General features: G+C 47.6%; 1 protein-coding gene across 1 annotated transcript; it reads left to right on the forward strand.

Annotated features, from left to right (window-relative positions):
• The first annotated feature begins 129 nt into the window (after positions 1-129).
• LOC135915397 (chitinase-3-like protein 1) lies at positions 130-26,372 on the forward strand. Its single transcript, XM_065448446.1, has 8 exons — positions 130-432; positions 5,864-6,091; positions 7,700-7,956; positions 10,701-10,804; positions 12,117-12,234; positions 13,071-13,256; positions 13,890-14,012; positions 25,794-26,372. The coding sequence occupies exons 1-8, from the start codon at positions 372-374 to the stop codon at positions 25,938-25,940; spliced, it is 1,224 nt and encodes a 407-aa protein (XP_065304518.1). The 5' UTR covers positions 130-371; the 3' UTR covers positions 25,941-26,372.
• Positions 26,373-26,900: the final 528 nt, after the last annotated feature.

The following is a 26,900-nucleotide window of genomic DNA, read 5'->3' on the forward strand; positions in this document are numbered from 1 at the left end:
GGCGGAGACAGTACGTCCACGCCGACCACAAGTCGTGCGCACGGGCGCGCCCTTGCCGCACGCTTCACTGCTCCAGTGTAAAAATCCGGTTCGCACGAGCTGGCCTTATAAAGCGCACCCCACTTCATTACGATGCGGCCCCCGACGCTGTAGTACGTTCGCCAGGCAAAAGGCGGCCGCGACGGCAGCAGCGTCGGTATTTCTTATTGCCGCGTTCTCCTGCACTTTCTCTCTGGTCTGGTCCGTAGCTGCCGGCGGGAGAGAGATCGAGGGGCGAGAGCGCGTGGTCGGCGCAGTTACCTCGGACGGCGAGACCTGCCTGGAAGGCCCTCCTCTTTGACGAAACGCTCTCCGCCACACTGCAGGCAAGGATGAAGTGGGCCACCTCCTTGGGCCTGTTCCTGACCCTGCTGGTCGTCGGAACAAACTCCGGTGAGTGGGCGACGCTGCTGAGAGCAGCACTGTGGGGAAGGAATTCCTGGGCAGGCACAGCGTATACGCCAGCCCGCTAAGGTTAAGCGAGCGCGTAAGCAGCGGCGACAGGCAGAAAACCACCACCGCTTACGTGACTGAAAAGCAAAGCAGCGAGCGCTGCGGCCGCAGCTCAAGGGAGCTGCATTGGCGGGTTTTAACCATGCCGTTTTAGCTTTTCTTTCTGCAGTACGTTTATCTGCTACGCGGGAGACCTTCACCTTACTGGTAAAAGGCTCTTCGTGAATCTACCGAGGTAGAATGCTCTTCCAGTTTGCGAACAGCTGTTCTGCCGTTTCCGCTTTAAGCACTCGTTCTCCTTCCTGTTAGACCGGTCAGCAAGTGCTTGTTCGCCTTTCCCTCCATTTGCGTTTTCTGCAAAGCATCCTTGTCGTTCACTGTGATCGCAGCACCGAGGCAAGAGTTCAATCGATCAGATCAAGCGAGCTCACCTCATTATGTGCCGGAGATGCAGTGCTTCGATAAGACAAGGACTGTCAGTGCAATTGTTAACTATCGCAGGTACGAGCGTTATTCAAAAAGTAAGGGCCGTTTGGTCCTTATATATATATTGGTTAGTAAAAGTTTTTATTGGCGTATGTAGTTTAGTACAAACCTACTTCACTTTTCTACACAATCACCGTCAACTTCTAAGTACTTTTCGTACCACTGCACCAGTTTCTTTAGTAACTCTGCATATAAGTTCGCCGCCTGGGAATTGAACCAGTTGACAAGGGCGGTCTTGAGTTTCTCGTTGTCTTCAAACCATTGTCCCGAAAGCCACTGTTTCAAGTGCAAGAAGCAGAAATGGTCACTGTTCCAAGGTCGGGACTGTAAGGTGGGTGATCAAGAAGTTCCCCAAATCTTGAATCTTCTGCTTGGCTCGGGCAGCGGTGTGAGGACGCACGTTGTCATGGAGGAGGACAATTTCAGACGACAGTGTCCCGCGCCGTCAATTTTTGATAGCACATCTTAATTTGCTGTAACTGTGGCCCCACGTTCCATGAAATCAACCAAAAGAACGCCCTTTTCGTCCCGGACAACGGTAGCCGTAATTTTCCGACTCGAGTAAGGAGATATTGCTTTAATTTTTTTCGGTTTTGGTGAAGAGGAGTGGCGCCACTGCATTCATTACTGTTTTGTTTCTGCAGTGGCGTAGGATACCCAAATCTCGTCGCGTGTAACAATGTGCGAAAACAACTCATCTCCGTCTTGTCGGTAGAGGTCCAAAAACGCTCGTGCACTACATTCCTTGCAATTTGAGGTGGTCGATAAGCGTTTTTGGTACCCACCTTGCACAGACTTTGTGATATCCGAGCTTCTTAGTTACAATCGTGCAAATTGTAGTGCGTCCAACAACATAACATTTATCAGCCAGACCACTAACTGTCAGTCATCAATCTAACCGCAATTCCCGGTCCACTTGTTGAACAGTTTCAATGGTCTGGATGCCGGCCCTGCCACTCCGCTCTAAATCGTGCACATTTTTGCAGCGATTTTTGAAGTCTCGACACCATTTTCTGACCTTTACGTTGCTCATCACTGTAGGTCCATAAACTAGGCACAACTCCCCACGAATTTGAAAAGCTGATGATCCTTTTGCATGCAAAAATCGAATTACAGTTCACACTTCACAACAGGCTGGAGCAACGATTTCCGCAGACATTGTCGCTTGTATTCCCTGACAAGCAGACGACTACTGGGCCAAAACAATAACTTCATTACCTTCGCGAATAATTAACAGATGTTTCTGCCCAAATAGAACATTATTTTGAAGTGTAAATATTTAGATATAAGCAAACGGCCCTTACTTTTTGAATAACCCTCGTACATTCATAGCGTGTAGTTCTGAGGACATTTGGTATTTTCCTGCGGACGAAATGGAGCATCGAGCACTGCTCCAGAGGAGGCCTCGAGAGAGCACGCGCCGCTATCGCTGTCACCGAGGCCGGCTCGAGCCTTCCCCAGAGCACTTTTAGATAACTTCCCAGTGCTTCTCTTCACTGGCGGGTATCTAATGCGCTACAGTTCATTTACGTGACTTACAGCTAATATCAGGAACGGAACTCAGACCTTGCACATGCCTGTGTAGCACATAGTGAACATATTGAACGGCCCACAGACCTCTTCGTACTACGGCCGCAGTCATAGAAATTTCAGCCTCTTGCTGTGTCAACCTGTACTGGTGTGCGAGGATGGCTTCGCCGGGGCGGTCGAGAATTCTTCGCACAAGCGCGTGGCTCTGTCATTTCTCTCCTCTCTGCAGTTACTGCAGAGAGAAGAGGAACGACAAAGCCACGCGTTCGTGCAAGCCCCGTGCTTCACGCCAACTCTGGGCGCGGTTTATCAAAAGTCCCTAGGCAAGAGCGCTCGCGACCATATCTCACACTCATTGCCATGTCCGATGTATTCCACCGTGCCCGCGTGGCACGGTGCTACGCTCGCTGGTGGTGTTCTCATATTCACGTGTAAAGGCCTTTTAGAGAACTCAAAACAATAATCATCCAAGCTACCGCCACATCAGCAGCTCGACACGGTCCGAGCTGCCCGTGAGCGCCTTCGCCTGAGCAGCTTGAGCGATAGATGCAACGTGATTGCTTGTAGCAACGGCAATGCGCAAGCCAATGTCCTCGGTTGGTGACCGTTCTCGTCTGAAGTCATTCCACCGCCGCGCACGGTGGCGCCCAGTTAACGTGCATTTGCGATGTCAAATACAACTGTTGGCAGTTTTCAGATTGACTGCATATAACGTCGCACGTTGGACAGTACAATAGATGGCATCCGCGTTTGCAAAACCGAGACGGAAACACTGGAAAGCTCTTAATTTAAGGCTTTAATTATTTGTTTTTGAAAAACTGCACCCGAACAGGGCTACGGAAGAAATGGGCGCGGGTTAATGTGGAATTCGAGGAAACAGCGAGTGAGGCTGGATGAAGGGAAAGACCGACTGCGTGCAGCAGAACGTCGCTCGACGCCTTCAGCTTTTCGCGTCACGGTGTGGCCGCTACAGTCACGTGTGCTGCAACCACCAAGCAAGGCGGATGACTCGACAAGCTTTATTTCTTAATAGCGCCAGTGGCACCGCGCGCTACGTAGAGCCCAAACTCAGCTTGAGCTTTTTGTACCCAGGCCCATAACGCCCACAAGTATTGGGTCTGCTATTTCTAAGAAACCCTTATTCGTTGAACGAAGCTTCGAAAGGCCAAAAAACTTCCTAAACCGTGAAACAACCAACCACGATGCCATCGTGCACTTGACACTCGCCTTGAAGTTTTGACCAAGTATAGCCATTAAAAGACGACATAGTTATCTGCCGCACAGCGGGCCGAACGAGCCTTTATATAATTAGTGGATCAATCGATAGCTACCTATACTTAAAAGCAACACGAATGATATTGGTATTAGCACTCATGTAAAAGCTTAAGTGAGATGGCACCTTTAGGTTGCGCCGGTTACTCCTCATACCAGTGGAAAAAAAGGAATAAACGGAAATATCCAAAACCAGACGCACGTATAACTTTAAGACTTGTCCACTCTTTGCAGTAGCACCCAACTACTATACTCAAGCAGTCATGACAGCTTCAATTTAAACTAAAGGTCGCACATTCACCTTTTATTGTGGATGTCCGAGTTATAGAGTTAGACATGCGATATCACCAGCTGCTTTTCCGCAAATTAAAAGGGATGCAGAAGCTGTATTGTATAAAATGATGAAGATATTTTTTTTCCTAAGGCGGTACCACCTCATACAGTTGTTGAGACCGGCAGGCCATTTCGGACGCACTATCACAAAGGCGCAAATTAGTCAAACAGAAGCGTATAGCAGAGAACTACAAAAATATGACCGTTTACAAAAGAACCAATGACACTCATATTGACACGTGTACTTGTTTATCTTTATCGGGCAACCACGTTTCAGCGCCTAACAAATGTTATCGCACAGCGCAGGACGCGCCTGCATGTATCAGAAGTTTCTGGAACGTTATCGATGCTTCCATCCGCTGTCTGTGACCGAACCTTGTGTAATCTGTTTGAATGTATGCGCGACGCGAATAATGTAGAACTTTGTGGAAGGCACGCGGGTCCCAGCGATTACTGTGGAACATTCGACGACTGATGTATAAAAGCCGACGCGCTTGACCCGCTGATCAGATTTCGACGACCACCGATAGTGTTCGCCGCTATTGCTCTCCTTTAAGTGTAACTTGCTTTTGTGGGCACAAGTTCGCCCAATAATACGCTAGTTTCACCATTCGCCGTTTGCTTTCTTCACCGTCACTACCACGTGACAATATATAGCCTTCAGGAATTCTTGCCGAGCTAATCACCTCAATTTACGAGGCATAACGTCGCTCAAGAGAATCAAGAAAGAAAGGGGGAAATAACTGTAGCGCCAGGAAATAATAACCCTGCATGTATAACAGCGCATGAAACGATGCCACAAAACTGCACACTCCTGCACGAATTCACTGCTTACTGCTTCTTACAATGACGACTCTCTACAATTATTAAAGGCTGCACGATTCGAAAAAAAATGGTAACTTTTTGCTGGCCAAGATTCATAACCGAGTGGCGGACATCAGAAAGTGTGCGATAACTGTGAATGCGCTTTTTATCTAACATTCAGTTATTAACTTAGGCCATTTAACGCAAGAGCTATGTCACAAACGCGGAACTGAAGTCAGTTTCGAAATACGCGTCCCGACACTTGCAGCGAAATGCACCGCCTGCCCACCACCCCGCTCATTATTTCCCCTGAAAGCATTCCTCGCGCACTCCGGCACGAAACTAGATGGAAGAACCAATGTACCTCGTCGTACATTTCGGTGACGATCATCTCGGAAATGACGTTGGTCTCACAATTCCTACTAAGTGGACACGCTTTGAGCGTCGACCGGCTTCAATTCCGCCATTTAAAGTAATTATTACATAGTTCGTCACCAAATTCAGTTAATTCAAGAGGTGATTATTGCCCAATTTCTTATGTCGGCCGCTGCTCTATTATAAATCTTGAGCATCCAAATTGACCATTTTGTCGCAAATCCTTATTTTCAGTGACTTCAGCTATTCAAGTTTCAAGTTCATTCAATATCAATAGAGCAAGAAATTGCCCAGTGATTAAATGCAATGAGAGCCTATAAAATTAAGAAATACAATAACTGCTATATACAATAACCAAATAAGGTTACGGATATATATGATTTAATGAAGCCTCGTTTAATACTCGGCGGCTTGAAGCATTTCACGAGTGCGGCATTTGGCTGCGGGAGAACTATAAATACAGGCGGGCGGAGCAAGTGTATACGATCGTATTCGCAGGTAAATGCCGAGCGGTATAGAATATTCACACAGCAGCTCCGGTTGAAACGAAACATCTCTGTTCGTGGTGCAGCGACGACGACGACGAGAGCGCCCACGGCTCCTACACAGGATAGCGGCCAGTTGGTGGTCTGCTACTGGAACAGCTGGTCCTACTACAGGAAGGGCAAAGGAAAGAGCCTCGTGCAGAAGCTCGACACACGGCCATGCACGCACCTCGTCTACAACACGGTTGGCATCCGCGGCGCCGAGGTCGTCTCGGCAGACCCTTGGAACGACTACTCGGACAGCGGAGGAAACGGTGAGTCTTCTTTACGGCGTTAGACAGGAGGACACCAGGCCACGATGTCGTACACCGCCGGTTTGCCGCGCAAATAATTGCACAAGAAATGTTAAGCGCTCGTGTTTGCTGGAGTTTCCATGCCTAAGTAATTTCACGTCCCGCAACAAAATAATGCTGTGTCGCAGCGTTTAGCGCGAAACTAGTGCCATGAGCATGCGTTCTCTTATAATGCGAGTGAATTTGCTGTCGCTAGTGCAATTCGTGTGTGGTAAGCGATGGTGTCATAATAGAAGCGACGAAGGAAGATGAACGCCACAAGTAGCCTATATACGGTGAACCAGGCGCCCGCGGGAAAGCAGGAACGCGTCTTTTTTTCTTCTTGTTTTTTGTATATGATGGCATTCTGCAAATCAAAACTGAGCCGTCCGTAATGTTGTATAACTGGATTTGTAACGCTGGGCGATGACGGAGGCAGTGCAATCAAAATGAGCGTTGGCCTGATAACAGTGCTCGATACGTGTTTTCGAAAGGGTTTTAATGCGATGGCATTAATCATACCAAGACTTGGCATGCGGCAATGTATGGACTTATGTCCTGGGAGGAGCAACTGTCGGGGGGAAAGCGACGAAGCGGGAAGGAGTAGCACGCAGTGGTGTGACGTATATAGAGAGAGGCACGTGAAAGGAGCGCCAGCGGTTGCGCGACATGCGCGCTGGATCGCGCCATTTTCTCCCCCACACTATTCGCTATATGGAGGTGGTTGTGATAAATCGATATCTATGGTTCGAATGGCTATACCCATATGAACCACAGATATGTAGGTGTGCGAGGTCAAACAGCGATAGATATGGTCACAGTGTAATAAGAGTTCGATAACGATAGCTGCATCATATACGTTATATAGCGATCGCCGTCATGTATACTCATCGTGTTTCTGGGGCTTTACGTGCAGACCACGACATTATTATGAGGTATGCCGTAGTGAGGGACTGCGGGTCAATTAATTGTGTCTAAGAGAAACAAATGAGATGATTATGAAGTACGCCGTAGTGAGGGACTGCGGGTCAATTAATTGTGTTTAAGAGAAACAAATAAAAAAACAGCCATGCTGATTTGTGTCGGCTTACGATGGGTGATATTACACACTCGCGGACAGCAGAAGGTAGACAAGCAGCCGTACACAGATAACCATGTAGTACAAGTCATGCCGATAGATAACCAAATGAAATGAACTCGTAATTTCTCACTCGAGTGAAGGATGAGGACGTGTGAGTTTGTTTATTTTTCTCTAACTTGCCCTCACATTTGCGTGCAAGAGCAGGACAAATTGGCGCGGTGCTATTCCTCATGTTGTTGTTGGGCGTTGCCATGTCCCTCTCACACGTTTAGTTTCCTACAAGACGGGCTTTCACCGTCGATTCCATATCTGCGTCTTCTGCAGCAGCTCATCAGGCGGGCGGTCTGCTTCAGAAATTTTGGGTCTGCTCTTTTGCATAGAAAACAATTTGCGGCGTAGCCTCTAAGCCGCGTCAACAAAATGCTGCAGATACGTTTTCTCAATAATTTGTCTTTTGCTGCCAGTGAAAAAGCATATCCTTATAGGTTTCCCATTGCTCCGATTCTCAGGCAACTTGCGGCGGTTCGCCAACCTGAAGAAGCGCAACGGCGTGCCCAAGCTGCTCGTGGCGGTGGGCGGCCAGAGCCTCGGCTCGGTGCCCTTCAGCAAGGTGGCCCTGTCCGAGAAGCACCGCAAGGAGTTCGCCGAGAGCGGCGTCGCCTTCTGCCGCGAACACCGCGTCGACGGCCTCGTTGTCACGTGGCACTACCCGGCCAGCGGGGGCGGCCGGCCTCAGGACAAGGAGAACTTCGTGTTCCTGCTCAGGGTACATATCCACAAAGCGGTCCATAACAGACTACCGTTACGTCGCAGACGGACGGAAACTATAGAGACTGACGCCATCTCCCTGTGTCAAAACATGAGTACTTACCGAAAAGTACGCATGAGTAAGAAATGTCCAAAACTGCAAGCGTGATTTAAAAAAGGCGGACGCCACTTTTAAAACTCAGCCCCCGCACTCGCTGACTTGTAAATAAAAAAGGCGCCGCCGCCGTGGAATGGCAACATTGATAAGCGGCGGGAAGCAGCACGGTCTTCGACAAAAAGTGGCACCACCAAAAGACGGAGTCGCGCGCGTATGTATAGCTTCTGAAGAGAGAGTAGCCGGACTTCCTCTGCGTTTGCTCCGACCGCGCCCTCAAAATATATCAGTATTGTGGGAAGCTGGTGCCATTTAATAGCGCACCATTCACACCAAAATGATCAAACGACTACAACTCGTCTATGTTGCTCAGTAGCCGAAAGAGAATCCCTGGACGAGCGAGACTCGTCACTGCAATATTTTGAAGGGAAACGCCTCGAGTAGTGAGTCTCCTTGAGGAGAATCCTCGAGGAGAGAATCCTCGAGGAGGAGAATCTCGAGAATCTCCTCGAGGAGGAGAATCCTCGAGGAGACTCCTCGAGGATTAATACAGCCTCCATCATGAGCAGCCTGCACGCTACGTGAGGACCGCCTGGTGATTGTGAACAGACGCTGGCTCTTCTCAGAAGAACCAGTCCCGAAATGCTACAAAAAATGAAATTATGGGGTTTTACGCGCCAAAACCACGATCTGATTATGAGGCGCGCCGTTGCGGGGGGCTACGGATTAATTTTGACCACCTCGGGTTTTTAACGTGCACCTAAATCTAAGTACGCGGGTGTTTTTGCATTTCGCCCCCATCGAAATGCGGCCGCCGTGGACGGGACTTGATCCCGCGATCTTCTGCTTAGCAGCGCAACACCAAAGCCACTAAGCAACCACGGCGGGTAAAATGCTACAAAAATGAAGAAGTATGTGTGTATGCATTCTCTAATGCTCTCTCTCTCTCTCTCTCCCTCTCTCTCTCTCTCTCTCTCTCTCTCTATATATATATATATATATATATATATATATATATATATATATATATATATATATATATATATATATTTTAAGGAGGAAATGCGAGTGCTACGCTCGATTGGCTATGTGAGAACATTAATTTGATACGTATAATACATATCAAACATTGTGCCTTATGACGAGCCTCCATTTAAATGAAAAGCTACTTACCTTAATCACCGGGATAAGGGCGTATATGCCTAAATCGCGCATATATATTCCAAAAACTTTATGCAAGGCGAACCAAAATCGAGCAAAGCCAGCCTCGAGGCGAAAGCTTTCAACATCACTCTGAATGATAAGAGTTGTGGGATTCTCGCTCAAAATTTTATTTTATTACAACGCTTTCTTAACGTCAAAGCGCGTTTAACTGAGCGATGACCTTAAAAGGAATATTAAATTGCATTGTAATTAACTACGTTTACGCAATAGCAAAGAACCACCCTTACCGTAAAGGATGCTTGCTAAGCCAGAAAAGAAACGGAACACGCGTATGTGGCGACGCCGCCGCGAACATCCCGAACCAGCCCGCCGTAAGGTCAGGGATTTTGACAGCATCTACACACGGCTCTAGCTCATTGTTTATCGGTGAAGGACCACACTGCATTCTAGAGAAACTTATAACTCAGCCTAGCAAGTTTCGAAAACCTTTCCGACGCGGCTCAAATACAATACTTGGAAGTTCGTCAAGTTTTGGTGACGTATTCGTGACGTGCTAGAGAAGAGGTTCCGGCGTGAATTCAAAAAAAAAGTTTGGCCTCCGTTTTTTCGCCTACAGTAATTAACGCTTTTCCGCCAAATGAACGGAATATGTTCGGAAGAATGCCTCTACCAGCCTGGGCTGATCTATAGTCAGTGCCCTTGAAGGATTCGCGTCGAGCCCAAGTTCGCTGCATTACGGCAATGACGAGGCGTCAGCGCCACGCTGCGTGCCGTTCGCAGGCCGCGAAGGAAGGCGAGCAGGGCCCCCATTTCGCTGCTACCCGCCGTGGTTGCTCAGTGGCTACGGTGTTGGGCTGCTGAGCACGAGGTCGCGGGATCGAATCCCGGCCACGGCTGCCGCATTTCGATGGGGGCGAAATGCGAAAACACCCGTGTACTCAGATCTAGGTGCACGTTAAGGAACCCCGGGTGGTCGAAATTTCCGGAGTACTCCACTTCGGCGTGCCTCATAATCAGAAAGTGCTTTTGCCACGCAAAACCCCATAATTTAATTTTTTTTAATTTGCTGCTGACGACACCTGCCTCATTTAAAAAACTTTTGAAAGCCGCAAATGTTTGCAAGAAACAAAAGCTGTGGGACCCGAATACAATGCTAAAATTAAATGTGGCGTGGCAAACTCCGAAAACCATACATTATATGCGGTATTTCGCCATAGACAACAAACTTACTAAACGAACTTAATTTATGAAAATGCGCGAACTAGTTAACCGGTTATTGCGGTTTCTGAATGTTACGTCCGCCTCTCCATATAAACAGAATCACACAGAAAGTACACCCTACCACAGTTTTCTAAAATAAATGCTTAAAAAAAGGCTATTCATATTTATCTAGCCTATGCTTATTAAAATATATCACTGTAAGTTACGCCACACTATTATTTAGTGGTGGACGAACATTAATTTCTCTCCTTTTCAATATGCAGGAAATGAAGACGGCATTCAACAAAGCAAAGCTTCAACTTGGAGTCGACCTTTCGGTCGCTAGAGAAATCGTCATCAACGGTTACAACCTTCCAGAGATAGCAAAGTAAGTGTGATATCGTAAGACTATTTGTTACGCATACTATATTGCCGCCGGCCCAGAAAGAAGACAGAGAGAGAGAGAGAGAGACAGAGAGAGACGTGCGGCTCAACCTTCTGAATGTGCAGCAGCGATCCAATTCATCCGACCGTGCTCACTGAAACGTATTCAGTGGATACGTACGCTAAGGCTGCGCTACGCCTGGGCTGAGATGCCAGATTACATTGTCACAATCAGCAATGTACACATTGCGGTGCACTGCTAAAAGGAACACACGAACGAAGAGCACGTGCGAGTAACCTCCCCCCGCCCCTCAGTCAAGTATATTCGCCCGGCTTTGCAGTAGATTACTTGTGGTTAGCTACCCTAGCACCTCTGGCGGATGTACCAGTGCAGTGCAGTGACACAGCGTTAGCCGGCATCGCAACTAGAGCGCCAGCAAAGTAAGAGCCGCCCGTTCTGAAGTGCTCCCTTGAACAATGGGCCGCAATGTACCGATGTTTCCTTTTGTTGAGTCGTCTTATCTGCAAACAAAGTACCGCCCACTCGGCCCAAATGTAAGAATTTTCACAAACTTAACGTTACGGCATTATAATTAGTATTTCATTTATGTTATATTATGGGGTTTTACATGCCAAAACCACTTTCTGATTACGAGGCACGCCGTAGTGGAGGACTCCGGAAATTTCGACCACCTGGGGATCTTTAACGTGCACCTAAATCTAAGTACACGGGTGTTTTCACATTTCGCCCCCATAGAAATGCGGCCGCCATGGCCGGGATTCGATCCCGCTACCTCGTGCTCAGCAGCCCAACACCATAGCCACTGAGCAACCACGGCGGGTTATTTGATTTGCGCAAAAAAGAACGATCACAGAGGGGAGAAAGAAAAGTAGCTAGCTGGCAATGTCCACCGAGACACAGCGCCTGCTGGCTCTACAAAGAAACAGGTACATAGAAAAAGGATAGCGGGTAAATAATAGGAAAGAGAATTTTAAATAAAGAAGGTGAATATAATGAAGTGGAAAATAAATTAAATAATAAATAAATAGTTACAGCAGAATTTGTATTTGTTTAACGATTATTGCTTTCCCGCGCCTGTCTTCTGATTTGGACCGACAGTATCTTTAATAAATAAATAAATATCAATATTTGTATTGTCAAAGCTATTATTTATTAGGTAGTTCTTACGCATATATCGAGTTTCGCGGTGGTTTCTGGAGCGTTTGTTCGACATCGAACGCTGTTTGCAACCTACGAGAAGCTATAAACTTCAGGATTCTGATACAATGACCTTCGGCCTTCGCGCTTATCACAGGAACGTGGACTTCATGACCGTCAACGCCTTCGACTACTGGGGTGTCTGGTCAGGCCAGACTGGTCCCGTCGCCCCACTGCACGGCTTGTCTGAAACTGACTACACTACCGCCAGCGTGGTAAGATATTCGACGATGCTCGCCAACACCATCTTAATCTTTCAAGCGGCCCTTTTCAACCACTCGATGTTCTAAAATCTTAGATTTGTGACTCGAAGCAGTATACACAGTGTTGGATTAAGCAATGGTGGGTGCGGTTATGGTGGCTGCAGTCTTGAGCCCTGACCCCTGAGACTAGGGATAGCAGGACCCCATTTATCGAGACATGGGGGAAAGGGTCACTCACAGCCGGGAGCAGAAGCCGATAAAATTAGTTTTATCCGCCTAGTATCGTTACGTTGAACGGTACTTATGCCTACTAATCGAAATTAGGCCATTTAATTTCCGGTGCTGTTTCTCTAGCAGATCATGCGTTGCGAATAGTTGTGTATAGTCATCAAAAGCTTACGGACTGCTAGACATAGAAAAAAGCTAAATATTTCCGTAGCCTGGGCACGCAACCTGGTATTCGGACTTGCAGCCTGTACTAGTGCACGAGAACAACATAGTATTGTACAGTGGCTACGGTTCCCAAACTGCTCGGAAATTCAGCGTTTTCACAGATCCCGTAGTCCCTAACCTTGCGACGTCGACTGTATGTGTGTTCGAAAGCCTTCCATTTCATTGTGACATCGCGCACTAACAGCGAAAGGCAACTGAAGGCGAGGATATGGACACAGTATTTCTCAATCGTCCGTTTTTCGGCCCACTGTTTCACTGCGAACAACTCGCACAAAATATGGTACTTGTACGTATGCACGGACCCTTTGCCGTAGAATACCATTTGAAGTGTACCCTTTGCCGTAGAACTATTCAATCATTTGGGAGGCGCTTCAAGGCAGCGTTGCCCGTTGCAGGCGTACAGCATCGATAGCTTCCTCAAGACAGGCGTGCCGAGGTCAAAGATCGTGCTGGCCATCACCACACTGGGTCGCACCTGGACGCTGAACGACACCACCAATGTCGGCTACGGCGCGTTCACCTCGGAAGGCGGCCAGGCGGGCAACTACACCCAGACGTCTGGCGCTCTGGGCTACAACGAGGTGAGCGGGGCACTGCGTGGTTCGCGGGTGGGAAACGTGAATATGGCTGGCGCGCCACGCATTGCTCAATCAGCGCAAAGACGCGAATACTAAAGACGCGCTTCCTGTGCTTGGTTCGTTCGCGCTGCACCAACTAGTTGAAACATCAATTAGTCGGCCTGCCTGTCAGTGGTACCAGAATACGGTCATATGAATATTTTGCGACGCGAATGTTAAAATTTTAATGTTGCGGCCGCAGTAGTTCGGCATTGGCTTCACCCAGCAAATGTGCCAGAACATGCTTCTTTTTTCTTCAAAAAGTCGCTGCAGAAAAGAAACGCATCGCAGAACGAGTAGCAAGGTTCCTGGGCATGAAATGGGAATCAAGAAGCGTGACTCATCATGAATTCGGATGAATAGTTGGAGAGATAAAATAAACTGAGATTAGCGCTGGGCAAGGTAAATCACCCGTGCGGTCGTTATGCCTCAACGCCCCAGATACGTACGCGCAGTTTACGCACTTTCGAATTTCGAAAGTATCCTGCAGCACCAGGCAATCGAACCCGCGCCTTAACCTCGGTGGTATACTGCCGCATGTATATGGGAACAACAAAATTTCCAACACCCATCACGTGCGACGCTGTACATTTACAGATCTGCGAATCAATGAAGAAGGATAAATGGGTTGTGAACTACGACAAAGGTCTGAAGGCCTCCTATGCGGTGCTGCTTCCGACGTGGGTCAGCTACGAAGATCCTCAAAGCGCCAAAGAAAAGGTAAGCGATTGTGGGCCGTGCGTTCTCTCGATAAACCAGTGCGCGATGCCTCAATAGCGACGAGCATATGTGAGTGTCATGACGTTTCTGCCAAATTCACTTGACGACAATGTCGATCGACAGCAGCGTGAAGTCCAAATAAGGTTGAGAGGAACTGCACCGGCCTACGAATTCCATTCGTCACGTGTGCTTCCGCTGGTTAGGTTAATCGGCGCGCCGACAGATGAGATCAAGGTTCAGATTGCAAAACGCTGTAGATGACAGAACTCTGCTGTCTGTAAACTGGTGTGCCACGTCAATAACAGCAGGCTAACTCTGCCTAACTCTGCAGATAATTGGCTTGCAACAACATTACAGATCAGAGTTTAATAGCGGGTCATCCATAAGTGCTAAGTGATAAATAGAATGTCGCGCTTGACGCTTATATAGCATGCATTCAGTAGCTTCTACGTGCTCACATTAACCCCAGAAAACCCTGTTACACCATCCCAAGTGAAGGAAAATCATTTTAAATCAACTTGTCCATTTTTATTTTGGGCCATGAAGGGTACATTCGTACAAAAAACAAATGAAATGTTTTTGAGTAAAGATAATTAGTGTAATAATTAATTAGTAATTGGTTTCCTGAACTACCCAGAAGTGAAAACTTGCTCCAGCATATTAATAAAAACCACAATGGGCTTTGCATTAACTTTTACGCCCTTAAACCAGAGTTTCAACGTGTCAGATTAAGCTTATCAAACATGATACATTGGCTATACTATATGGGGTTACTTGAACTTTCTACGTGAGTCTGGTTTAGACGACCGCCTCTAGAACCTGCGAGACGTGCAGACAGTGCGAAATGCGCGATAACTTTTTTGTGTGGACAAGATTACTCTCGCGTGTATTGTGACTACAGCGCGCATCCGCGTATTGGACTTGACTATAATAATAATATATGGGGTTTTACGTGCCAAAACCACTTTCTGATTATGAGGCACGCCGTAGTGGGGGACTCCGGAAATTTTGACCACCTGGGGTTCTTTAACGTGCACCTAAATCTAAGTACACGGGTGTTTTCGCATTTCGCCCCCATCGAAATGCGGCCGCCGTGGCCGGGATTCGATCCCGCGACCTCGTGCTCAGCAGCCTAACACCATAGCCACTGAGCAACCGCGGCGGGTGACTTGACTATAGTAGCTAATTGTACCACGACATAATCGCCTGCCACCTACCTTTTCCTGTATCTCCTACTTCCCCTTACCCGCTGTGAGGAGTCGCAGGCTAGAGACACGCTCTCCAGGCCGACCTCTCCTCCTTTCTCTTTATTAAAATACCCTCCTCTCTCCTTGTATTTCGGCCAAAAATTGGCGCCTTTATTTTTTTTTTTTTTTTTACTGTGACAGCAGCTAATAGCTCGAAAGAGGGTTTGCTGCGTCCATATGCCTTTCTCGCTACGCCGTCGTCAGGCCACCTCCTCACCTACCTCCTCATACCCGGCTTGCATAGGGAGGAATAAAACAAAACTTTCCCCACCTTGCGGCAATGTGCAGTTGAGAGACGGATGCAGTAACCACTACGCTACCGCTCAGCTGCAAAGAAATTTCTCCTGCACTGGTGGGCACAATTATGTTCCCCGTTATGGCGCACCTTGCTTAAAATGTAATTATCAAGGTGTACTTACCAAGATGCACGGGTCCGTCAGATCATTCCTCCTCGGATGACAACTTTTTATTTTAAAGTTACATTCGCCAGCCTTTCTTGTTGAAGCGTGGTTAGAGTGTCTTGCGCCTTGCTCGACAAATTGCCGTTTGTGTCCCAGCGCATCGAAACAATTCATCAATGTTTTGTAAACTCTAGAGGTGTCGTGTTCCTCTGGGAATTTCTTCAAAGAACGCTTTAGAGAGGCTCATTCATCACTCCATACACAATACCGTTTTTGTTTTTCCTTTTATAAAACCATGTGACACCCGCCATATGACACAATTATGTTGCTTGGCCTGCATAACCTTCAGAGCCAGTGGAGTTTGGGATAAAATTAAATCAATTAAGTCCAGAGGTTTTACTTGCCATAACCGCGATCCGACTATGAGGCACACCGTGGTTGGGGGGACTACGGATTACTTTTTACCACCCGGGGTTCCTTAACGTGAATCTAAATCGGGCGTTTTATCTCATTTTCGCCCCATCGAAACGTGGCAAGGATCGAATCCTCGAGCTCAGCAGCGCAACGCATAGCCACTAGGCTATCGATCGTTCTTTCTGCTGCTTATTATGTTCGTAGTGTGTATGCGCAGCTCAAAAACCACCGCCGGACGATATAGACTCATTGGACGCTTTTTTGCCTGCCTGGCTGAACTCTGAGTGCATTTGTTTAGAGTAAACTTCATTTCATGTGCGGCGACTGGTCCGTGCATGCGTGCGTGCGCGTGCGTGTCCCTCCACCGGACAAAGCTACAACGGAAACCCCATACGAGTTTCTCAAAAAGAAAACTTCGCAGCTGAAGCAAAATTCTTCCTTCTCCGGGATGCGAACCCAGGACCAGCGCATTTCCCGGGATTAATGGACAACACGAGTTGCGATATGTTGAAGTTGAAACTCGAAAGAGTGTTTTCGAAAGCTCCCAGCTCTTGTTCTGAGTAAGGCACATCAATAAGCTTGGTCTAACGGCATTCCTTGAATCATACGGAAGCCATGATACCCTATTTAGCAAAATCTGAGGAACATATATTTTGCAAATCTTTGCAGGAAATAACTAAGGGAAGCTTGGATAAAATTAGAACTAAAGAATATAAACAAAAATGGACCTCATATTCTAAATAATCATACAACATGACATATACGTACAAGGTCACAGGCGCCATACCTCGAATTTTTTTTTTTTTTTGTCTAAGACCCACATCTCCCGCTAAGCCGCTCCACTAAGTGTAATGAAGCACCTCTCTTTCACAGCGTACTCTCAAAATACAGGTTGAATAAATGCTACTTTTCATAAGTTTGTTGCCCTTGCTGAGCGCTCTGAAGCGACAAGTCGAAGGCGCCATTAGTGCGTTCAGCTCTATAGTTCAGGTTTACCGAAGAGCAGGTTTGCGCTGACAAATGCCCATTTGTGCACGCCAAGCGCATGATCACGCACATGCGTGAAGTCATCCCCCACTATGCCATCCGCGCCCACGTTTATACTTGGTTCTATAAAGGTTCTTCTATGAACGCAACCCCGTCTGCCCTTTTCCCCAGCTGACAAGCGACTAGCAGCCGGCCCCACTGTTTTCTCTTCCACATTACCTGCCAAATTGCTTTTTTCTGTGCGTTTTAATTAGCCTTTCGTAGAATTATTTAAAGAAGGATAAAACGCTGGCAGTGACGTGCGACCTTGAATAATAGGAACCCAAATAGCAGCGAAGCAGTGTTCTTTCGGATAAATAGGACAGCGGCGCCAGGCGCACTGGACTTCTACGATGCCTGTGGAACTTTTTCGCATCCCTCGTGCACCCTCCTCACAGCCTCTGCGCCGGCGCCAGTAGCCTCGAATACGTGGCAAATTAAAATTAATGCTCTCAAATTAACACTTCCGAGCTTACAAAGATACCTTCAACCGTTCATTCTAAACGCAGAAGCGCGCCCCTAATGCACTGAAAAAAATTGAAATTACTCCGGCACGTTTCCATCGAAGCACAGTGATTCCACTATCTTCGTCTCGACATATATAGCAGTTCGCAAACGGCAAACTTTCAGAGCAAACAGTTCGAGTAAACAAGCCTTTAAGTGTGTTCTGCGTACTACGTAGACAAACACAAGTGGTGCACGCAAGGTACATTTAACATCACGGCTCAAGGAGGGAGAGGGGCGGCGTTGTGCTACGGCAGCAGCTGTGCATTTCGCGACAGGGCGCAAGGGAAACAGACGATGATCGCGGCTCAATCTAGAGCGCCATATGCGCGCACTACGCAAGCGGGGAGGCAGAGCGGGAGGGAGGATCGGGGGGAGGGGGCGTATCTTGAAAGTGATCTGGAGATAGCTTATACCTTTTTGCGCGCTGTGTTCTTGTCACTCTTGCGTTAAAGCGATAGACCACGCGAACGCAACTTCGCTCGCTGCTGCTGCCGCGCTTGCTCACACCAACGTTTCCACAGCGAGTGTCCGCGCTCATTGAGTGTGATGCGTTCATGTTTGCTCGTGCGCGCTGACACCATGCTTGTTAATTCTGTTAGTAAGCGAATGTTTCCAAGTTTACACCGCCGATAAAACTACTATCCTCACTTCGTATAGCTGTGCACTAATTTGCTATAACAATCGGTGCTTCGCCTTGCGGGCGAAACTGCGACTTTTTTTTACCCTCGTATAGCTGTTCACTAATTTGTTATAACAATCGGTGCTTCGCCTTGCGGGCGAAACTGCGACTTTTTTGACCCCATTAATTATACTGTTAACTCACCCAATTCTTGGCCAATCCCCCGTAGTATGAGCCATTCGTAGGAGAAAACCAGCCAACCAACCAACCGACTTTAAGCATTATTTTAAGCTCTTCTTATTTCTACCTGTCTGACTGACTACCAGTGGCGTAGCAACGAGGGGGGCCGGGGGGCCGTGGGCCCCGGGTGCAAGGGGCCAGTGGGGGGTGGGGGTCATATACGTCTAATGACACCCCTCTTTCCGTGGGCTACACCCGGAGGGGTGGGAGTGAGAGAAGACCTATGGGCCCCGGATGCCAGACGACCTAGCTACGCCACTGCTGACTACCTCTGTCAGGAACCGAGGGGTTGCAGCGGAGCGCCAGGACAAGAGGACCAGTATAGCAGGCTTCCAGAACCAGACAGCGCGTGCCGTACTTGTGCGTCGAGCACGCGCCGCCTATCTTTATTCTCATCATCTTTCGCAGCCGGCACCTATATTCTATACTCAGTAGTTCCTTGCAGCACTGTGGAAGCTACACGAATCCTGAACCGATAGGAAGACCGAATGCCTCTCGAGATGTGCTCATCTGCGCCACGTCGTCTGCTCAGCGTCTGCTTGCCATCACGTCGGTCATGCTCCATGGTTGGTGCGTTGACTAAAAAAAATGCTTTGACTTCATAACCATAAGATTAGTTTACATGGATGCGACAGCAGAGCTTCGCTTCACCTGTACGCTTTCCCTGCAGTTACTTTGCAGCCTCCTTAGCAAGCAGTAAGGGCGAACGCCTTCATAAATGTTCACCTGCGGCACAGCGTCTCGCTGCTTAACGTCAACTTCGCGTTTGCTCGCTACTGTCATCACGTACCATGCTAGAGCAGGGTAGTAAATTAATGGGGCAGTAAACAAGATTGCATTTATAGTGTTCCGCATAGTCAACGTATCACCAGGGTTAATAGTGTGGCGCCATCTGCTAACTAGAAATCAAACCAGTTTTACGGCTTGGCAACGTGTCTGTAGTCCTAACAGCGTGAAGACAAACGGCCGATGTGAATAATTACGACAATGCATACCTAGTACTGTGGCCTCATTTGAGATGCGACTTAGCGATGACGGATATCGCCACTTGTTTCTTGCTTACAGGGCGGATAGCCAGTAACAAGCGCAAATTCAGATCGAAAAAGGAACTCGGCGCTTTAAGAGCGCGGCCATGTTGCTTTAGTCGATTACGGTTAGGCTGGCTACTACGGTTACCGGCGGCAAATGTCACAGTAATTCTCCGTATAAGACAGGCATGCGCAATGACCGTAACGTGTCACGTATCGCTGTACCATATCATGTAGCGAGCAAAAATGAAACTCTCTATAGCAGCCAATAACCAGCCTGTTAAGCCCGGAACTATACACCGTTGCGCAAGGATATTAGCTGTGTACGCCTCGTACATTCAGCATTGCTACGAGGTAGTTGAGCGCCGACCTTAGTTGCGGCGTCGGTGGGCGCTACACCTTATTACGCACAATTTTATTTTATTTGTCATCGGTTTCTTTCATAGCGTCGTTTACACATTTGTTTGCTAGTTAATTATATTGTCGACCGGATTGTGGCATAACCCCTATAGTGGGTTTGTGCAATTCAAGAAGGGATCATCGTCACCATCAAGAACGCCAAACCAACGCCTTGGCCGAACCAACGCAGTTAATAATAATAATATTTGGGGTTTTACGTGCCAAAACCACTTTCTGATTATGAGGCACGCCGTAGTGGAGGACTCCGGAAATTTTGACCACCTGGGGTTCTTTAACGTGCACCTAAATCTAAGCGCACGGGTGTTTTCGCATTTCGCCCCATCGAAATGCGGCCGCCGTGGCCGCCAACACAGTTAGGACGACATTCGATGACCTTCTTGTTGAGGCGGCCTTGAAAAGTATTCAGCTACCTTCCGAAACGCTGTCTTGAGACAATAGCCGATGTATCTGAGCGATGGCAGAAGTTAGCCTTCGACCCTTGCCTCTCGACCGAGGTGTGTATAAACCTTTGGGCAACGCAGACTGGGTGGGGGGGGGGGGGTACGCATTGCCACGGCCGCTCGATCCAAAAGCACAAGGTGCGGCCCGCTGCATCGCGCCTGAACGGCGTCTCGGGCCTAGCTCTCCGTGCGACCGCTCCGGCGCCACTGCTCGGGGATGGCTGCTGATTGAGGGCGCCTTCACAGCTGCGTTGGCACGCGCGATCTTTACTCCAGTCAAGGCGTAAATAAAGCGTTTTATATTGTGAAATTGCAGATAAAATGTTTGAAGTCATCATTGGAAGTGCTGATTACGCCACAAACGCCAACAGATTGTCACAGGGGTGGAAATCTGTTCTAGAATACGCCTGAAGGCTATCCGTGACGGTTGCCCGTACGATGCACGACCGGGTGATGCACTTCCATCGAGAGGTTCTGCTTGAAGCAATCTATCAGTACTTTTATTCACGTCTCATGAACACGTACGAAAAATAAAAACTTTACATAGGGAGAACTTGTACCGAGTTTCCCAAGTAATGCAAATCAACTTAGATGAAATAAAAACGCTTATCATTGCAAATAATCATCAATAGATTGTTTCTCATGAAAACGAAGCATACTGAGTGATGCTAGAGGTTATCTAAGGAGTGCACCTCTTTTAATGAGGTTGAACTTTTCCTCTCTCTTGCCAGTGTTCCTGACAAGTATGACTCGCCCAACAGCGCCTCCCCCCTCCCCATCCTGCTTGGCATCAAAATCACCTCAGGACCCGTAAAAAAAATTCTGGCTACATGCCTGGATGTCCACATTTAAGTCATTAATTGAAACAAACAATTCACTCCAGGTGAAGTTGTCGGAAGTTTACAAGTGCAGCTGCAGCCAAGAAAAGTGCAAAAAATGTTTCAGCCGGCAGCTTGATACTTTTATTGCATTCTCATAAGCAAAGAAGAAAGAACTACGTTCAGAGCATGATTCTAAGGCAGTCTCTGGAACTAGAGCTTCCACCTCGTCGCTGAGGAACTGCAAGGCACTTTCAATGTTGGGGCTTTCTCCTGAGCTGCCGCAGTTATCCCATGCCTCAACTACTGTGTGATCAGTAAAGTTTCTTCGATGGCGTTTTTTGGGCTGCAAATTCTCTTTTTTGCAGGTACTGTGGATATTTGCAAAACACGGTCGGTACCGCATTCAGAAGCAGGAGCCTAAGTTTCATATTCTGTTTATAGTCACTTTCTGTAAAGTGCAGGGAACGTACCACAGACCTGTCGCTCGGTTCCCACTTGCTTCCTTTTCTCGAGACTCCTTGGCGAGAGATATTTTTTAGCCACGCTTCTCGACGCTCCAAGCCGCAGGGGAACTCGTGATATTTAACAGTCCGGTCCTTTTTGGCATTTGTGTCGCAGAGTGGCACACAACAGTTGCGCGGCATCGCGCCACATGAACGAGGCTGGCTACGGCACACACGCACACCGAAGAGCCTTAACGAAGCACAGCAAGCACAGGCAAACTTGCTCACACACACGCACGCGAAAAAGCACGAGATTAATGCATATCGCACGAGGCAAACACGTTCTGACGCGAACAGACTTGCTCACACACACGCACACGAAAAAGCAAGAGATGAATGCATATCGCACGAGGCAAACACGTCCTGACGCAAACTAACTTCCTCATACACACGCACGCAAAAAAGCACGAGATGAATGCATAGAGCACGAGGCAAACACGTTCTGACGCGAGAACCAACGCCCGCTTAGCCCCGGTGCGAAGTGGCGAAAGCATCCCCGAGCAGTGGCGCCCTCACCAAGAAAAGCGGTCACAACTGTAAACTCGGCCGAGACGCGCCCGCCTATTGTCCGCAGTGCAACGTAGCTGGCCGCACCTTGCTTTGCATCAAGCGACCGTGTCTTAACAGAGCCACGCTGATACGCAAGCTCGGCGTCGGTGATAACATCTTTATCCAAGAGATCGCTTTTCTCTCAATGCACTTCAAGCAGCTGATTCCTGGCTGCGCTCTGTCGAACCAGCACATGCCGGCCATTCTGCAAGACTGCGAGTCTCTTGGCACCGTCGTCTTGCCTGGCAAGGGCCCAACTACATCTGCGCTCTTGACACATTAAAATGTATCAAAGTGCTTTCAACTTCCAGAGAGATTCACATGAAATACGATGTTCTCCTGAAGGTATGCGTCACCTGCAACGTACTTGAACTCTCGACTTCAGCTCGGAATTCATTCGTCATATAAGCCATGGGAGTGCCTCGTATCACTGAAGCATCTCAAATGCCTATCGATAACTCCGATCTCCACGAGCGAATTGCTGCACGTGTCTAAGGCCTGTCCGACACTACAGTCACTCAAGATCAGCAGCGTTCAGAACAACAATGTGACAGTGGCTCAGGCTCTCGAGGCTTTCCACAAGCTCTGGATCCTCTCAATGGACGGTGACCACAGCCCCCGATGGTTAGACTCCACGTTCAGGATGCCCCGAGAGTCGGAATGCTTCCACATACAACAGTTCCATATGGACGAGCAGCAGGTCGACCACCTCGTACAGAGATGCGGACACGTCACCATCAGTGCCAGAACGCTCACCCAGAAAGGCCCTCAACATGCTGCACGACTGCCGGAAACTGGAAAGTATCGCAGTTTACGGTGCCGGCAGTGGCAACATGCTGCTCAGGATGCTCTACACGCTCCCAATGTTTGTACGTGTCAAATTTAACTTTCCCGGAGAGGCAACGGATGTTGTGAGCAACCACGTTAGCAGATATTCGGGACAAGTCTGGCAGAGGCTACACGCATTTCACATCTCAGTATGCATTTCAAACCCTCCGCGGCAAACAACGATATACGTGCTGTGAGGAATCTTAAGGAGTTCCTAGGTCTAAACACGCGTTTCTCTGAGAATCATTGCAAGTCCAAGATTTAGCGAGTCAATGTTGGTGGGCGGACGGAGGGAAAAGTTTCTGGGTGACCCGGGAATTGAGAAGGCTGCGCGCAGTCCAAACTTTGCTTCCCGTCATAAGCAAGACGAAGTACCCTGTAGTGAACGTGTACAAAAAATGAAAACTCCTGGACAATCAAAAGAAAACTGTGTACATTAGTGACTGAGAAATAAATAAATGTAAAATCATTTGCTCTTGAAGCGGCTGTACATTTTTAAAGCAAGTCACGTGACCTCAAGGTTTTTGGAAAATGTTCTTTCGGTGTATGGTAACACTAAAACAACTAAGTATTTGCAAATATTGGCTGCAATATCAAATGCGATATTTACTCTGGCAGGTTATTACAAATTTCCAGAAATGAAACTTCAAAATTTGTTGCTATAGTCGACTTGCTTCTTCATTTGTGCAATTTGCCATCTTGCTGCACACACTCAATAAACCTCAGGCCTTGTACCTATACTGCACGATTCACGTGTAATGCCAGCTGCCTTGTGGCTGCTTCAGCTTCGTACAAGTGCGCAAGTGCTGCCGACGCCAGCCTCTTGGACTGTCATGAAAATGAGACGACACTGGGAAGGAATAGACACACTCCCGTTTTGCGTGATACTCGAACTTGATAAGCAAAGCCTTGCACAATCCACAGTAGTGTTAGAACGCGTATTTCATAGGCCTTCGTCACTAGGTACTTTGAACGTGCACAGCATGCGTGGTTGTGCAACCTTCGCAAGAATGTGGAAAATATTGCCTCAGAATAGACAATGACGACGACAAGGTGAACGCGTAACTTTCCTACAAGTAAAGCAATGAACGGAGCTAGTTAGTGGACATTCGTGATTGTGTTGCACGAATGAACATAAAAGAACAAGAAATGGACGATGCTTGCACTACGTACGTCCATTTCGTGTTCTTTTATGTTCATTCTTCAAGTTCTTCACGTAAGTATAATACTAAGCGCAATACAATCATGAGTTTCCTACAAGGTATATGCCTTCTCCTGTCACACTGTTGACAGTATGGAATGCTTGAGCGTGCGGTTCCTGTAACCAGCCTGCATTGGCAAGGTGGCGCTGCGACTCTTTCATTTATCATGCTAGTGTTCCAACCACCAACCATTGGGGCCGTGACGAAAATTAAGCTGACGAAAATTAAGCATTTCTAAAGCAGACAGACGCGCTGATGCTTCACTGGTCTGACTGCTTGATGACAGAGTTTCCTACAATAATTTGCTTGACGACATAGTTTCCTACAATAATTACTAGAGGAAAGTCTGGCACTGCAATCGTTCAGCCATCAGGGAATGATGGGGTACATAGATTTGCCTGATCTTCGTGCTTGTGGCTTCGCTTATTATGCTTCATCTGAGCCAAAATTGGACTAAATTTCAAAGCAATTTATACTTTTTTAATGTAGAAGGTAATAAGACTCTGCAAGCACGTATAATCCCCGCTAATTGCAGTGGTTCCGCTTGTCTATGCGTCCATGGCGTAATAGTTTCAAAAAACGAGTAACCGCGCAAAAAACGGGATGTGCAGACTGAGATAGACGAAGTGCTATCAACCCATAATTTATTGTACACACAGCAATATACAGGGTGCCCCACCTAACTTTAGCCAAAGTTTAAAAATATGCGAATGCCACGTAGCTACATAGAATCAAGGTAATGTTGTTTGCCATCGCTTGGAGATACTCAAATTATTTTTTTATTCCGCCTATGCAGATAATTAGTATTAATTAATTAATCAACTTCTCAAATATTATAATTAAATGAAGAGTGTTAATGAGAAAATTGCGGGACGACATGAAAAACTCCAGATACAGCTCTCTGTTGCTCAATACCTGCTGCATAAAAGTGTTTTTCAGAGCATGAAAAAAGCCCGCGAATGCCTCGAGTGTCCAGTCGCGCGGCAGTTTTTCGTGCATTTGCCCACACCTTTGTGCGCGCTGTGTTCTTGCCGCTCTTGCGTTGAAGCGATAGACCGCCACGAAGGTCACGTCGCTCGCTGCTGCTGCCGCGCTTGCTCACACCTGCATTTTGACAATGAGTGTCCCCGCTCATCGAGTGTGATGTGTTCATGTTTGCTTGTGTGCGCTGACACCGTGCTTGTTAACTTAGTTAATAAGTGAATGTTTCCAAGTTTATACGGCCGATAAAACTACAATCCTTCCTTCGTAGAGCTGTTCACTAATTTTCTATCGCAACCGATGCTTCGCCTTTCACGTGAAACTGAGACTTTTTGCTTGAGCGCGTGACACCAAGCTTGTTAACTGAGATAGTATGCCTATGTTTACAACTTTATACGGCCGATAAAACTACTATCCTTACTTCATATAGCTGTCTACTAATTTGCTATCGCAACCGATGCTTCGCCTTTCGGGGGAAACTGCGACTTTCTTTTTTCTCTCTGGCTTGCACTTTCCTAATGCAGAGACTTGATAGCATGACCATTTCTATTACAGGCTGCATTCGCACGCGAGAAGCAGCTGGGAGGAATCGCTATCGTCACCTTGGATACAGACGACTTTGGCGGAAACTGTGGAGATCCCTTTCCTATCCTCCACGCCGCCGCCAAAGAGTTTCAAGGAACTGAAGACGAAAGCGTCTAGAGAGAGAGACAGCTGGGACCAAGCATAAAACTGAAGCAGTTTTGAATTTACGCATCAGGTATGACTTGAAAGAAGATCCAGCAATCAACTACAGTTAATGCTGCCAGCCATTACAAGATTCGGTACAGGCACCCTCACGATGGGAATGCAGTGCCAATCAAAGCGTTGTTGTTTTCCTTGATCAGACAATAGTATGCTGTAAAATGAGCAACCCACCAAACTGCTTCAGCTTCATTATGGTGCATCAGCTGAAAGGCTTCTGACACATGGACTTCATATGAGAATGCTTCACTAAGCCATGAAAGCACATGCCTACTTGTTTTCTTCATTTAACTAGGCAGCTTTACAGTCATACGTTCTAAACCAAAGTGATATGCTTGTAAAAATACTGGAGAAAGCAATAAACACTCATCCTGCAGTTTGATGAAGTTATTCCGTGTGCATATCAAAATATTCTTCGAAGTGATAAAATATCCCTTACGAGAACTGATGCTACAGACGAGTATATCCGAAAGGGGTTCCTGTCCAGGAGCTCACACATATAGTACAATTCATGTCTTTTGTATACGCATAGCTGCATTGATTTTCTTGTAGCAGCACAAGGACAATGGCAAAACTGCACAGTGGGTTATGAGGGACGTCGCAGTGGAGGACTCCAGATTACAGTTTGACCACCTGGGATTCACTGACGTACGCTAAGTACACGAGCTCCTCTCCACCGAAATGCAGCCACCGCTGCTGCGAATCGAACTCACAATCCTGTGACATAGCCACCGTGATCGGTCAGCGCGCGCCGCAAGACCCGGAGGCTTTCACTAGCAAAGTGCCATAGCGACTGAAGTAACTCGGCAGGTCAGCCCAACCTTGGGCTTAGTAACAGAGATCACCACCTTACAACAGCCAAAGATTGCATTTTACTGCTCTGTAATCCCCATACCTGAGCAGCGCAATTTGGACTGC

This window comes from Dermacentor albipictus, chromosome 1, assembly GCF_038994185.2.
Source record: "Dermacentor albipictus isolate Rhodes 1998 colony chromosome 1, USDA_Dalb.pri_finalv2, whole genome shotgun sequence".
Lineage (NCBI taxonomy): Eukaryota > Metazoa > Arthropoda > Arachnida > Ixodida > Ixodidae > Dermacentor > Dermacentor albipictus.